Below are 14,786 nucleotides of genomic sequence, written 5' to 3'. Positions count from 1 at the left end.
TGGTACTTATAAAGTATTGGTATTGTCAGGTCATTCTGTAATAAAACCACAGAAGATAAATAGGACCTGTTAGAAATCAATAAGAAAGGTCTTGTGAGGTTTGCGTAAAATAGTAATTTATCCTTCAATATATAGTCTAGGATAATGGGAAATATTTTCATTTATTCCAAGTATATTTTCCATATTCCTAGTTCTCAATATATTAATGCAAGATTAATATTGGCGTGTTCTTTTATTTATTTTAAAACGTATTTTCCCTGAAATTTTTATGGCTTTGTGCCAGGAATAATGTGAAGTGAAATAAAATCTGTGCAGCAACATAGGACTAAGCTAAGTTGAAGTACCTTTCAATTGCCATTAGCCAGGAGCATATGTAAAAATAATTATCATGGGTTACTTAATGACAATAATTTTGGTTAGGTAATACCATCCTGAGAGATTTGGCCCCAAGAATGAAAAAAAAACTGAAATTGCTGCACCTTAGTATGTATGCTGCAGACCGTGCCAAAACTCTACTGAGCAAAGGAACACGCAGATCAATTTCTGTTATATTCTAGCAATTATAATCAATATCTCGTTGTTTTAAAACTGAATCTATTTATTTCTAAATATTTATTTTGAGGTATCTATAAATGTTTATAGAAAAGCATTAAATCAAAATCGAAGTTTCTTTTCAAGACTGCTTCCCTTGACGAAACTTATAGGATATATTTAGCAACTTCACAATCACCTTTAGTATGCTCATAAATGTGAGCTGTAATTTTAATTGCTTTTGTTTTCAGAGGGAAACAGCGCACTTACTGAAGTAAATCTTTTCTAACTCTTGCACTTTCAGATTAATGAGCTGTGCATGCTCAAAGTAAATAAATTTTGTTGTGGAAATATTATATGAATCTTCACTGTTTCAGCCTGTGCTCTGACTTATGTACTAAAAAGAAGTTACTTGAACACATTATTTCTGTTGTTTATTTTTGTGTTGAAATACCTTGATTGCCATGGCTACATGGAGAACTATAACACAGAGAAATAAAGTAAACATCTCATAAACTTGTTTGGGAAACATTTGATTAAAATTGCTTTGGAGGCAACTATATTCCTAGAAAAGGATTGAAGACGGATATAACTCTTTAATAGGTTTGACTTGTTTGTTTCTTTGCTTTAAATAGGTTCTCACTTCAGGTTGCTGCAGTAGCAGAGAACTGCCTTCTTACTTTATACCCCTATTTGGCATTTCACCGTTCTGATCAACAAATTATCTTCAAAAGCAGTAAGCAATAACATTTTACCTCATTGTGTAGTAGTATGTCTGTATTTTCAGTACAGTAACAGGGATGCTATCAAGATGGCATTTTTGCTCATTAACTGCAAGGCAATGCTAGCAATTAAATTGCATAGTTTAATAACTCCTATTTTCTTGTTGAAAATAAGGAAAAAATATACAAAATATTACTTACTTAAAAATAGACAAATCTAAAACTTATAGATTGTATGATATGATTAAAGTGTGAGTAGAAAAGGAAGGCCAAACAATAAAGAAGAAAGTTGAAAAGTTAAATTAGATCTATAAAGATTATTAATATTTCATATATTTCCTATGAAGAAAGTAAAAGGAAAAAAAAAAGCCATTCGATATTATCGAATGGCTTTTTTTTTTTCTTTTACTTTCTTCATATTATGATAAAATGTGTTTACTTTCTTCATATTATGATAAAATGTGGTCATTACTTGACCATTGAGTATTATTTTCAGTATTTTTAATTACTGTGTCCTGGAAGACTGGGGGGAGCGTAACAATATTTTAAGAGCCAACTTTCTGGTGTCACAGAGTAGAAATATTTTTAGCTGTAATGACAATATTTTTCAACCATTTTGTCCCATAGATAAGCAATACTTTTGTATCTTTTATCTGGCCATTCTGAAATGGCTGTCATGTAGTTTGATATCCATTCTATATGAGAATAAATAAACAGAAGTAAAAATTAAACAGAAGTAAAATGTACAAGGTGCATTCTAACAACACAAAACTTAAGATCATTAATAACACTAAAAAGTGATCAACTGACAAAGCATAATTCTGAGTTTGGGTTATTTGAGGAAAAAATAAATGGTGTACAGCCTATAAAGGCTTGATGATGTTATATTGAGACTGCCTATATGGAGAGCTGTGATCCTTTAGGATCCTCCTGCCCCTTAAGAGTATTTGGTTTTGTCTTAGAATTCCTGAACTAGGGCTGTTCTGGTAGGTTCTTTTCAGCAAGTGTGCAAATCCATTCAGTTCAATAACACAATTAATGGAAAAAAAATGCAGGTATATTTTGTTGGCATTCCCGTGACAGAAATAAGATATTTATCATGAGTCAGACAAAATCTGTTCCCTGATAAATTGAAGCCCACGATAAAGAAAAAATCAGGTAACTATGAATTGTTAGAGCATAGACAATGAAATACCTTTTCCTGTGGTTTTCACTCAAATACAGTTTATAAACTTATTTTATAGGCAGTAATGAGGGAGACTGCAGCACTAGTGAAGCTATTTTGGATCTCTGTGTTACTCCACAATCAATTTCCTCTAGTAGTTCCTCATCTTCCTTTGGTGTAATCACTACTTCAACCTATGAAGATTCCAGATCAGGTACAGTACAACTGTTTACTTTTAACACTTTGAGCTCTTAAGATTGCTTTCCAGTTTATGAGTTTAAAGACACATATTTCACATTTGTAATCTTTGCTTGAAAGATGTCTGCATATGTAATCTATGAATAATGTGGAGGCTTTCCAGTGATACCATAGCAAAGCTGGGCTACAGGATAAACAGAAAAGACTTACCTGCCTTTTCCTGCTCAGCTGGAGTAAAAACCCAGGCTATTTAAAAACAACAACAACAAAAAGAAAAAATGGGCTGTTGGCATTTGTCATCTTAGCTGCTTGCTTACTAGCTGAAGTTGTTAGACCTCTGGGTCTAGTCTGGCAGATCTGCTGGTAGGGCTGTTTGCATGATTGTTCTCTATCCTGTTGCCAAGACAAGTAGGGTTAGTTAAACATTCAATAGTAGCTGCTTACAAACATGATTAATTTTTAGTGGAATGGTGTAAGAGGAGCTCAGCAGAGCAAACTTGGTTCCAGATCTAAAAGGGCAGTAAAGTGTGGCAGAGATGCCACTGACAGGATGGGAAAGTAGCTGTGTTAGCCAGGACTACTGCACAGGCTCAGGTTTGGCTTCATCTTAGAAAAGACTGGAGTCTCCTCTTTTGCTCCTATTATATTGTGCTGCTTTTTCTTCTTAAATCCTAACCAGATACTTTTTCATTGTGCAAAATACTAGTTTTATTTTTGCATAATTTAATGTGTATTTAATGAAGCACACTACAATAGCGACATCAAAATGAATCTTTAAAATACATCTGGGATCATGTGTAGGGGAAAGGACAAAAGGTACCAACTGGCAAAAATAAGAACCGACTGAACCCGTCTCAACCCGGATGCGGCTTGCTGACCAGACACAAGAACAAGTTTAAGCTGACCTTTTCTGTGACTGGATATCTCAAGTTATAGCCTCAGCTATAAGCAAGCCTCAGACGAGGCTGGAATGGCTATCGAGGTGTGTGTAAGACACATGTACCGCCTTGTTTGCTTATAAATATAAGGTTGTAACCCAATAAAATTGCTATTGGCCATGAGCTTTTAGTCTATGTTTCTTGGCACAGGATCCACAATCATGTATTTGTGCTGTGAAGAAAATGCTTATCTCATTATCTTTCATACAATAAATTGTGTAATAAACAAACACTGCTAGTGGTTAAAATATGTAATAAAAGTTTTAACCAGATGAAGATTTTGAGGAGAGAAGGGGGAAAGGAGAGAGATGAGTCCAAAGGCTTATCAGGCCAGAAATAGGCTCATTAAGACCCGTAGTGCCTGTTAATTTGTGTGAACACCGGTCAGGCAGCCATTACCTTGTCACTGTGGTGAGAAACTAGCTTTGTCAACCTGGTAAAATAGTATCTACTGCAATTTTGAGTAAGACTGTTTCTTTAAGAGTATTTCCTAGAGTTTTGTAGGCTGTGTCTGAATTTCTGTATTTTTTCTTATTGGGTAATACATATTTTTTAAGTGAAATTTAGTCCTAGTACTAGTTTGTACTGTTGACTGAAATTTAGTCCTGGTTTGTACTGTTCCCAAAACATGTAAATGTCATTTATTACAATTAATTACAGAAATAGGAGCTGATCATCCTTTGTATGACAATTTTGAGATTTCTGAGCATGATTATATTAAAAATATACCTGTTCCTTTTATACTAGAAAGTGAAATAAGAAATCTCTTGGTGTTTTTTATGTCATTCAGAAGAAGATACTATTTCTGAAAATGAATATTCAAAGATGAGTGACTCAGACAGCCAAAGTGAAGGGAGAAGAAAAAGATTTGAATTATCACTTCTTCCCGATGACAAGAAGGAGGAATACATCTTCTTCCAAAACGTCCTAACTGCTATTCAGAATTGGTTCAGTCTTTTTGGTTGGTCAAAGGGACCAAATCCTGTTTCAATACCATATTCACTAAGACGGTAATTTATATCTGCTAAAAGCTGTCTTGTATGTATTAACCTCTTAAGTTACTCTGCATATGACCTAAGGAATATAAATGCACTCTAATGCACACTTGTGTATTACCACTGTACCACTGCAATATGAAAAAAATGTTTGGCGTTATAATTCTTTATTTTAAAAGATATATTTCCAACTAGGATAAAATCTATGCTATGTGAAGTTATCGACTGTTAAATAGACAGATAAAACTGTATAACACTTTTGATTTAGATCCTAGAATGAATACAGTTTTAAAGGCAGTTGTTCTGCCTTTGATGGCAAAGAGAAATATTTTAACAATATGTCTTTTTCCTGCCTCCCCCTCCCTCCCCTCACTCTGAAACTCAAGAAACAATTGGGGAAGCAAACTTCATTATTCACAGTCTTGCAAATGCCCTGGAAATACAACAGTCATAGCAGCATCACGTAGTTGATATTATCTAGTTTACTGCTAAATGATGAACACGTTCTTTTGAGATATGGCTGTACAGGCGTTCATCAAATTTACTTAAGAAATATTTCATATACACTTATTAAATATCCCATGCAATTTAAAAATCTTATATTACTCTAAAGATCTATAGAAAGTAAAAAGTACTTGCTTTCAGCTTCCATGTCTCTTTTTTTTTCTTTATGATTTATTAAAATTTATTGTGATCAGTGGTACATTATTTTATTTTTAAATACACAGAATAAGCTAATGTTAAAGCATATTATCAGGAGCTTTTTCTCTCTTAGTGATATGTATAAAGTCCAGCTGACTTCTTCAGAGATTTTTAAGCAAAAGCTTGGCAAAGATACTGTTTATGACATGTTACTCCATCTGAGTGGACAGTTGGTACCAGGCATTACATCCAGCCAGTCATTGTCTGTTAACCCAATTAGAGGAATATTGCAGCTCTGCTGGCAGCATTCTGCCCTGCTTACTTTCCTTGAGTAAGTACATACGTGTGGTGAAATATATAGCTCTTCGGTTTCCCTGTTTTATTGGCACTTCTTTTTTTCCCTGTATATTTTGTGATCTAAGATTTATGTGTGATAAATTTTAACTAACTTTTTAGCAAGGTATTCTGTAAAACTTATACTAAAACAAGTCCTTTGGTAGCTTATATGCACAAATATAATATAGGGATCCCAGAGGAACTTCATGATGAGAGAAGACAAATTTCAAGCATATCCCTTAGGGAGACTAAGGAGATGGCAGAATCACAGAGATAGAGAAATCATGTTTGTTATTGATGATCTTGCTATTCCACTGATGCCTTTTGTCCTACTGGCTGTAGTGATGCGTTTTGTAAACTTACTTTGTTATCTATTAATCTTTCATATTAATAATATTCCAAGAAATGGAAGTAGTGCTTCTCCCTATGAATGGATTTAGTTATTAGCTAGCTTCTTTGATAGTCTTATCTTGACACCTGATGTCAATATGTTGATGTAAAAGATGTTGTGAATCAAAGAAGTTAATAAATTGTTCCTCATTCTTCTTGGCTTTCACTGCTGTGAAACAGAAGTGAAAATTACTTTCAATAAAGCCTGATGTCATGAAAGTCTTAGAGATCATCGGAAGTCTTGAAAAGCAAGATTCATAGCTTTTCAGCATCTTCAGCAGTGTTCAAGAAACTCCAGCCGTTTAAGAGCTGTCATTTACTTGCTGTCCTAAATATAAGCTGCTCGTCATCTGAAAATGATGTACAGGCGTGTAGCTGTTATCTGAACTCATTTAAAACTGGGCCAGTAGCTACACTACAGTGATTTACCCAGTGAGCCTTTTTTTAGCTATTTAAGATCTGAAAGCAGACGAAATTCAGGATCATTCTATTGCTAGGTACTTTTTTGGGGGTGTCTTTTTCAACATAAACATTTTAAACATCTTAAGATGTGATAAAGTACAATGTGTTTAAACTTCTTTGCAGACAGAAAGCCTTGCTGTTTGTCTACCGCTATCTCAAATATATCTTTCTGTTCAATTATAGGATTGTTCTTTCAATAATTCCATCTTCTCAGGAACATTGAGTCACCTCATTAGATTCCATAAGTTTACTCAATGCCCTGAATCAAAAAGCTTGATGGAAAACGATAAAAAGTGCTGTGCACAGCTTGTTAAGTTTAGTGATCTTCTCAAAAAGCTGCTTGAATCTTGAGATAGGAGAATAACTGCTATCTGTAGTAGAACAACTGAGTCTATAGATGCAACAACCATCCTGGCCTTTCAGATAAAATATTCACAAAATTAATAAAGATGTGAAGATGTTCTCTGTTTCTAACGACACTGAACCTTTGCAAACAGAATATCATGCTCTCTCAGCCTTTCATCATTAGAGAGCTGCTCCCATCCCTTCGTTATCTTAGTAGCCCTCAGCTGGACACTCTCCAGTAGCTCCATGGCTCTCATATTGGGAAGCCAATTCCAGTTGTAGCTTTACCAGGGGCGATGAGGGAGGTGATCATCCTCCCCTCATCCTGCTGGCAACTCTTTCTAATGCACGTTAGGATACTGTTTGCCTTCTTGGCCATAAGAGCACAAATCCATTACCTTTTTTTTGTTATTCTAAGTTTAGTTAATCATTTCATTGGTAGCTGCTACAGCTTGATTGATTCACCTCAGTTCCTATTATTTGACAGACAAGTGTCTAACTACTTTTCAAGACTTAAAACCTTTCACAACATTTATCCCTTTAGCATAGGATTTTACCGTCATAACCTAAAATAATACTGACTTTGATTTGGTCTTGTAGGACTGAGATTTCTTCAGCCCAGCTTTGAAAGTTGTAATATCTCATTTGTAATCCATTGTTTGATGAATGAGGTAGCACTTAGGAATGAAAATAACACCATTTCTCAATAGATGACAGTGATGTCTACATCTGTCATCCTCCAAGTTCAAGTATGTCACTCAATATCTTTGAGCATGCCAGAAAGCTACTTGGATAGTAGCAGCTTTGGGAAACATTTCTCTTTTTCTCATACTGATAGTTAATATTTATTATTATTATTTGTTATCATCTATATATTTATTTTAGTAATATCTTTATTATATGCTGTTTGTCTCAAGATTCTTTATAGTAAAATGTAAATAAAAGCATTCGTTCATAGCATTAAAAACAGAAGTGAAAATACTTCTCCAGGATATAGTTAAGAAATAAAAGAACATTATCTTAAATCTACTCACACTAAAGTTATATCAGAAATATCTTCCCTTTAACCTTTATATATGTATATGTCTTCTGGCAGGGAAGCTAGTCAGATTTTTTAGCCTTTTGAATACATCATACTTCAAGTTCCCTAACAGAGAAAGTCTGTACAGGATGTCATTCATAGAGCTTTCCTTAAAGAATTTTCACAGGATACTTTTGGAGCACTCCTTGATAAAGTTAAAACTTTCTTGTGGTGGACTCTAATGGCACTTAAATCTCAATGCAAACACTGAATGTTCCAGGGAATCTGGGCACACTTAGTCTTCCATCTTGAAACTCATTCTGCTTAATTATTATGCAGGAGGGTCTTGCTCTGTTAACACTGCTCTGGGGCAAGGAAAAGATAGTGTCTCTCAAGGACTCGGTGAGAGGGCTTGGGCTCGTCAGGCCTGAGCAGGCCTTGTCTGAAAGTCTTGAAATCCTCCTTTTTGGGGGTGTGAATCAGAGACATGCAAACTGCTACTTAGAGCCTGATATTAAGTGATTAATTCCAGATAGTTCCAGTAAAGATCTCTGCAGCCATTCTAGGGGGATCTGAGGAGGCTTGCTAACATAAAATCTCCTACAGTGCTTCCTAGGCCTTTAGCAGTAACAGATCTTGTTGTCAGCTTCTGCCTGTTCTGGTTCTTGTGGTTGCTATCCTTGATCCTGCCTCATAGACATTCTTTCCTATCTGTGCAGTTTAAGGCCACCTAGGATATTTGCATTTCTTCCCATGCTGTTATTTAGTGGGGCTTATAGTTCCCAGTATAACTGGCTCAGTACTGCAGGGTGCATGCACTCAGGTTGAACAGCTTACAGATAGGTAGAGTGAATTGATTAATTTGGACTACCCTCAAAAAGTATTATATTGCCTATGTATCAACTCTTTCTGTTTTGTTAATTTAGAAGCCGAGGCGCATATCTGCCTTATGTTTTGCCAGAATTTCTGCTTGAGCCTGATGATTATAGGAAGTGGATTACAGCAGAAACATTTCTGAAGGTAGTATGTGTTTTGTTTTGTTTTGTTTGTTTTTTAAAAAAATATGCTCTACTTTCAATCTTTCAAATGCTATTGGAAATTCTATGCACTGTGAGTAGTCCCATTGTGATGATATTTGATATTGCAGAAATCTAAGCACACGTGTAAGTATATATGAGTATAACTTTAAAAACCCCAATTTTTTCCTTCCCCATCTCTCTCCCATCAAATATATGTGATTAATTTCCAGTGATTTTTCTTTTCAAAGCGGAGTTTGTTTTTCTACTTTCTACCCATTATTCTCATTTTTAAATTTCCTTTGTATTACCTGTCTCTTCTGATTGCTGTTTTCAACTCCTGTCAGTCTGTCAATGGCAGATTATAAATTGTCCTTGTTCTAATCATTGTCACACTACAGTAGATATATCAGTCATTTATTTATGCCATTGATTCATTACCCACTTTTCTTATAGTCCTGTGAATTTCCAAACCATACTGCTGAGATTAATATTGAAAATGAATCTTGTTCTTTTATCTGAAGGCTCAAACGGCAGTGTTGAAAAAAGGTGATGTGACGAACTTGAAGATATGGAGTGACATGCATTTATTTATGCTGGAGAAAAGTGCATTTGAGAAAATGAGCAAACGAGCTTGGACAGATTTGTTACTACAGGCATACAAGGTAAATTGTAGATGTATTTGCTATTTAGATTCTGAAGTGATGATAAAATGTTTTGAGAAAAATCTTTGGTACAGTTAAGATTTTTTCAATTGCATGTTTAAAAATATACTGCTGTTTCAAAAGTTTTTTCTCTAACAGAGTCTTTCTAAGACTAGTTTAAAGGGGAACACATTAAATGTTCTTCTGATATTTTAGCAGTGTATTCAAATGTTTCAGTAAGGTAAATGCCAACTTAGAATAGTTTGCACTTAGTAGGTTTAACTTTATAGAAATTTGGTGTAGACACAAGAAAGGGGCAGAACACTTGGTTGTTGAGGATAGCAAAGCAGTTCAGGTTTAGGTCCTGTTTGACAGTAGTTTTGATTTAGATGAACTGGTGTGAAGAAGTGATCTTAGTCATTCTAGTTTCCTGAGCATATTTCATCTTTTCATTTGCTATTTCTTCATCTTGCTACTCTGTACTGATTGTCTTCACATTCATCTTTTTTCATTCATCTGTCCTAATGTCTTTGGAATTGTACTTCTTTGCTTTATTTTTTATGCTACAACTTTACACATTGTGCCTAATATGTTATTTAATATAATGATGCATAAGCAGAATTTTTACTATAACATGACTTTGCATTAGAACTGGTCACTAATGATCAGTTTCCTATTTTATTTTCTGTACTCTCTTGCTCAAAGTTGTTTGACGAAGGGAATGCTGGGAGATAGGTAAACAGAATAGTAAATACAAGCAGACTGTGACCTCTGCAGTAAGAGGATGATTTATATGCAAAATTAGTTATTGATGATGATGTTGAAATATACTGGAAAAGTATATAAAGTGGAAAGTATGTGTCGTATCATCAAAGCAGTTTCATTAAAAGGGAAGTAGAGACGAGTTTTTGTCATTATGGTAACTTGATTTCAAGACAGGCGAGATAAAATTGTTTCATTACTTAAAAAGCAGGCTGCAATATTCTGAGTATGTTTAAAAAGAATCATCCATTCACTGGAGTTGTATTGTTATTCAAATGTTATTTTAGAAATAAAATTACTATTTTACTATTTTTACTATTATAAATACTTGGCATTGCTTTTATCCACCAAAAAGTCATCCCAGATTTCTTTCATGTCCATATTATTTTGGTCCACTTTCTTGTTATGAAAACTTATGCTGTTGTAGAAATCCCAGAGGAAAATATATGCATATAACTCCAGCTCCCAGAAATGGAAATTCAGTTTTTTTTTCTGAAGAGTGGGTAGACTATGTGGAGAGTAAGAGGGAGAATTTATAAATCATAATTATATTACTTCTTTTTGATCAAGGACTAAAATATTGCTTTTAGCCTAAGTTTATGAGATATGTAGAATAATGAAAATGCATGGAGTGACAATAGATGAAGTATATTAGCTCTTGACTCAGGTCAGATTTTCAGGAAAGAAAACCTGGCTGTAGATTTAGTAAGCATTTACTAATGAGAATGGTGTTGATTGTCATGTGTAATAGCATTTCTTTGCCCCTGAACATTTTTATAAAAAGTGTACTACAAAAGGCCACAATGTGATAATGTCCTTCAGCAGGGTCTAAATGTAGACATTGGCATTTTGGATTAGGATGGGTTGGAGTTTTTTTTAGTAAGAGACATCAAAATATATTTTTTTGTGAGTAAATAACATCTCATATTTTCTGTGAAATGCAGTTGCCATTATTCTTTTCTGTTCGATCCTCGTGATAGAATGTCAAGTTTTACTGAAGGAACATCACAATAGGTTAACTTACAAAGTGGCTACCTTTTGGAAAGGCATGAAACAATACTTAGCTACCTTTTTGATCACTTTCCTCATATTTAAAGCTGAGGATACTTTTGTTTAAGTTTTAGATTTTTTATGTTTAAGATATGACTGTGCAGCTCAAAATATCATGGAGAGAAAGCCAATTGTTTCTAAAAAAGTAAAAGCAAAATTTACTTGGCTCTGTGGAACTGCATTATGTTGAATAGTTATTAGCCTTAAAAGTTTTAGTGGAATCTCAGTTTGAACTCGTTGTTGTTGTTTGTAACTAAATAAGGGTAGGGTAATTTGGGTGTTGTGTACATCAATAGTTAACTAGCTTTCAGCTATTAGTGTATCAGAAAGCTTTTCCTCAGGAGAGGTGAAGGCAGTGAATGATACAGTCCTTGTGGACTGGAAAAAAATGCCAGATGGAGATGCTGGAGCTGTGATGCCACATGGCTGTAGCTGCATCCATCATATTATATGAAAGATTATGCTGCTGTAGCCGAAGCAAAAGAAGAGTTAAAGGGATCTTTTAACACTTTCTCCTCTTAAGAAATCAGGGCCTATTCAACATGTACATTACAGGCAGGTGTTGGAAACTGATTTGAACAGAAATAATTAGTGGAGCTGCAAATCATTTCCATTCTGATTAGATAACATGAAATAGCCTTTTATTTCTAATGCCCACTGTGAAACATTTTGTTGTATTTACAGTGTGCGTATGTATGCATAAATGTGTCTGTGTACATATGTGTGTGTGTGTATCAGGGAATTAGGGGTCACTGGGCATGTTTGAAAGATAAAGTGGACCAGTTGCACAATTGTCCCAGTTCAAAATAACAGCTATTGGGCTGGCATTCATTTGCAATACACACCACCAATGATTACTTCTTAATCTTTTTTTTTTCCCCACAAACAATTAGTCCTTAACAAGCTCACTTGAAATTAGCCATAAATACACAATACCATGATGCTGATAACAGGGCTAGTTTTTTATACTCCTTGTCCACTCCCTCCTCCAAAAAGAAGCTGGGTTGGGGAGGAGATGGGTCTCACCGGCTTCTGCCATAATTTATTTCATTTTTTGGGCTAGGACCAGTTCTGCTCTTGTGTGTTCTGCAGAATTATTCTGGTTATATCATACATCTTTCCTTAGTATTCTCTGAGTACTAATATAATTTTACTATAGGCATTATTTAATATATTTTTTTCAGGAGAAATTGTAGGTTTCATTTCAATCTAAAGAAGCAGGTGGGTCATGAAAGATACCATTTCAAGCTTATCCATGGATCAAGGTGTAGATCAGTTTGGTAGCTCAGTGCTTAGTACTTCTGTTAGAATATACACAGTCTTTCTTGACATCCAGAAGGGTCCAGTGATTCATCAAACATGAGAAAAATCCACTTCCTCAAAAATTAGAAAAATATTTGAAACAATATTTTAGAGTTTTGATTTACATTTTGTTTAAGGAGGTAAGGGAATTCCCTGAGACCTCAACAGATCTGTTCACCTGTATATTGTGCAGTTATGCTGATGTATAATCTCTTAAACCTTTACTAAACTGGAAATTTCTTTGAGTTTGAATTCCTCTTTTTTTTAATCATTCAGTTTGAAATGGTACTTTTTACAGATTGTGTTTAAAACCACTTTTTCTAATTTCAGGTATTAGTCCTTCCACGTGTTTCTTCACATAATATCAGTGATCTGTATGACTCGGAAGGCATGCAGAGCGTGCCAAGAATAAAATCAGAACCTTTATCCAGCAATATTTATTCTACACATGAGCGAATCATCCTCACCTGGCTGAATACACATTATGAGAAGAATCGAAAAATTGTGTGGAAAGATTGTCAGAAAGGTGAAATAATTTTTCATTATGCTCCCCCTTGTAGTCCTCCTTTTGTAGACTTCTAAAATTATAATTTGTCCAGGTACTGTGACAACTTGAAAGTATGTTTCTTGGGTAGAGGATGGTGTTGTCTACTCCTACTCATTTTATTCCTTGTGTTCTTGCGTTCCAAGATCAACATCCTTTGGCAAGTACCGTTTGTGAAGCTTCTGCCATTGTCCTGTGCGATTATAGTGGTGTGTTTAAGAGCTAGCTTTTAGGAATTTTTAGAATAATTTTTGTACTGCCTTAGCTCTAATGTCATAGAGGAATGTAATCGAGGCCACAGCTCCAGGTTATAAATGTTGTCCTATTTCAGGGATCAGTTTACCCCTGCATGATGAATTTGTATGCATGATATTTGAGTAGAATTAGACAAAATGACCTTTCCAGTTTCAGATTGGCCTAAGCAGTTCCAGTATTCAAATCTGATAAAACCGTGCAACCCATAGAAATTATTACTTCTAGTTCCTGGTGTGGTAACCTTTCCACTTGTTCAGCCTAGCTCCATTGTATCCTTCAGCACTACTTTTGGATGGGACACTGAGTGGGGGCGTGCTAATGATGATCAGGGAAGAAATACGCAAGGAAGGCTCACGTGGAGAAGATTTTCTCCCATCATTTTTGCCTAAAGCAGTTTCTGACCTGTCTGAATTATGGATAATCTATTTGCATATCATCTTCCCTAGGTCTCATTTGGGCAAATTTTCTACTTTGAATGGATTTTGAATATACTAATACATTTCTCATTTAATCTACATAGAAGCATATTATGTTGGATATGCTCAAATGTCTTGAATAATTCTGGTGATAAGATCAGTCTATACCTCTATATCCAAAAGAAATAGATTTCCAGCTGAGAGCTCGTAATTTGAGTCTGACCTTGTCATGTTTTTAATAAGCTTCTCTAAATTTAAGTAAAATGGTCTATGGTACATAGATTAGATTTATAATGAATTATTTTCCTATAATCTCTGTTTAGCGCCTGTTTTAGTAGAACTGTCTTACAGGAGCAAGCACTTGGTTCCTTTAGTGCAAAATCCTGCTGGATGTTATCTGGTGCCTGCGTGTAGCAACTTGCAGAGAGAACAGCCAGCTTTGTGATTCTTCATAAATGCTCTATGGATATATTTCTCAACTGTGCTGATTATTGTAGAGTTTACTAACACTTGGCTAGTGTATAGAGGAAGATATTTAGTAATAGCTGGCCTTGTGACAGCTTGCGGGAGATCACTGGGGAGAATACCTAAGCTGAGATGCATCTTACTAAGCATTAGACTCTTAATTGAGCAATATAACTAAAAGTGAGTGGCGTGGATCTGAACCATGAAGCGTAGAGACAGACCCAGTGGACACTGTGTGGCCAAAGCAAAAACAGTACCCCGAAACCACACAGAAAAACCCCAAATAAAATATAAAAACAAAGTTCTGTTTGAGTGGAATATCTATTGATAATTCCCTTTAAAAAACCCAAAAGCCAATTATTGTAACTCCAATTGTCCGATAATAGATTATAAATTAGAATCCTAAAATTAGTTTGTTTTTAATGAGTTACCATATGTCTACCAGCTGTTATAAGATAGTTTTTTTCCAGCTATTTAGTTTTAAAGGCTTTCTACATTAGGTTTAGAATTGGCACTCAGAATGGCAAGGAACTTAATTACAATGTTGAGGTTCTTGGGAATTAATAATGTCTCATATTAAATCATAA

The 14,786-nt window shown here is 34.8% G+C and overlaps 1 protein-coding gene across 1 annotated transcript in view; it reads left to right on the top strand.

The window, feature by feature from the left end:
• The window catches only part of CFAP47 (cilia and flagella associated protein 47), a 284,853-nt gene that overhangs the window by 58,051 nt on the left and 212,016 nt on the right, over positions 1 to 14,786 (top strand). The window contains exons 27-33 of the mRNA XM_088521979.1: positions 1,167 to 1,267; positions 2,498 to 2,632; positions 4,345 to 4,564; positions 5,325 to 5,522; positions 8,672 to 8,765; positions 9,286 to 9,426; positions 12,850 to 13,045. Of these exons, the coding sequence (XP_088378105.1) occupies positions 1,167 to 1,267; positions 2,498 to 2,632; positions 4,345 to 4,564; positions 5,325 to 5,522; positions 8,672 to 8,765; positions 9,286 to 9,426; positions 12,850 to 13,045 (1,085 nt within the window). The remainder of the gene's footprint in view (positions 1 to 1,166; positions 1,268 to 2,497; positions 2,633 to 4,344; positions 4,565 to 5,324; positions 5,523 to 8,671; positions 8,766 to 9,285; positions 9,427 to 12,849; positions 13,046 to 14,786) is intronic.

The sequence above is a fragment of the Tinamus guttatus genome, unplaced genomic scaffold, assembly GCF_059628265.1.
Source record: "Tinamus guttatus ecotype Peru unplaced genomic scaffold, ASM5962826v1 Tinamus_guttatus_pri_ptg000008l, whole genome shotgun sequence".
NCBI classification, from domain to species: Eukaryota; Metazoa; Chordata; class Aves; order Tinamiformes; family Tinamidae; genus Tinamus; species Tinamus guttatus.
The sequence above is the reverse complement of the archived record's forward strand: the minus strand, read 5'-3'. Positions and strand labels throughout refer to the sequence as shown.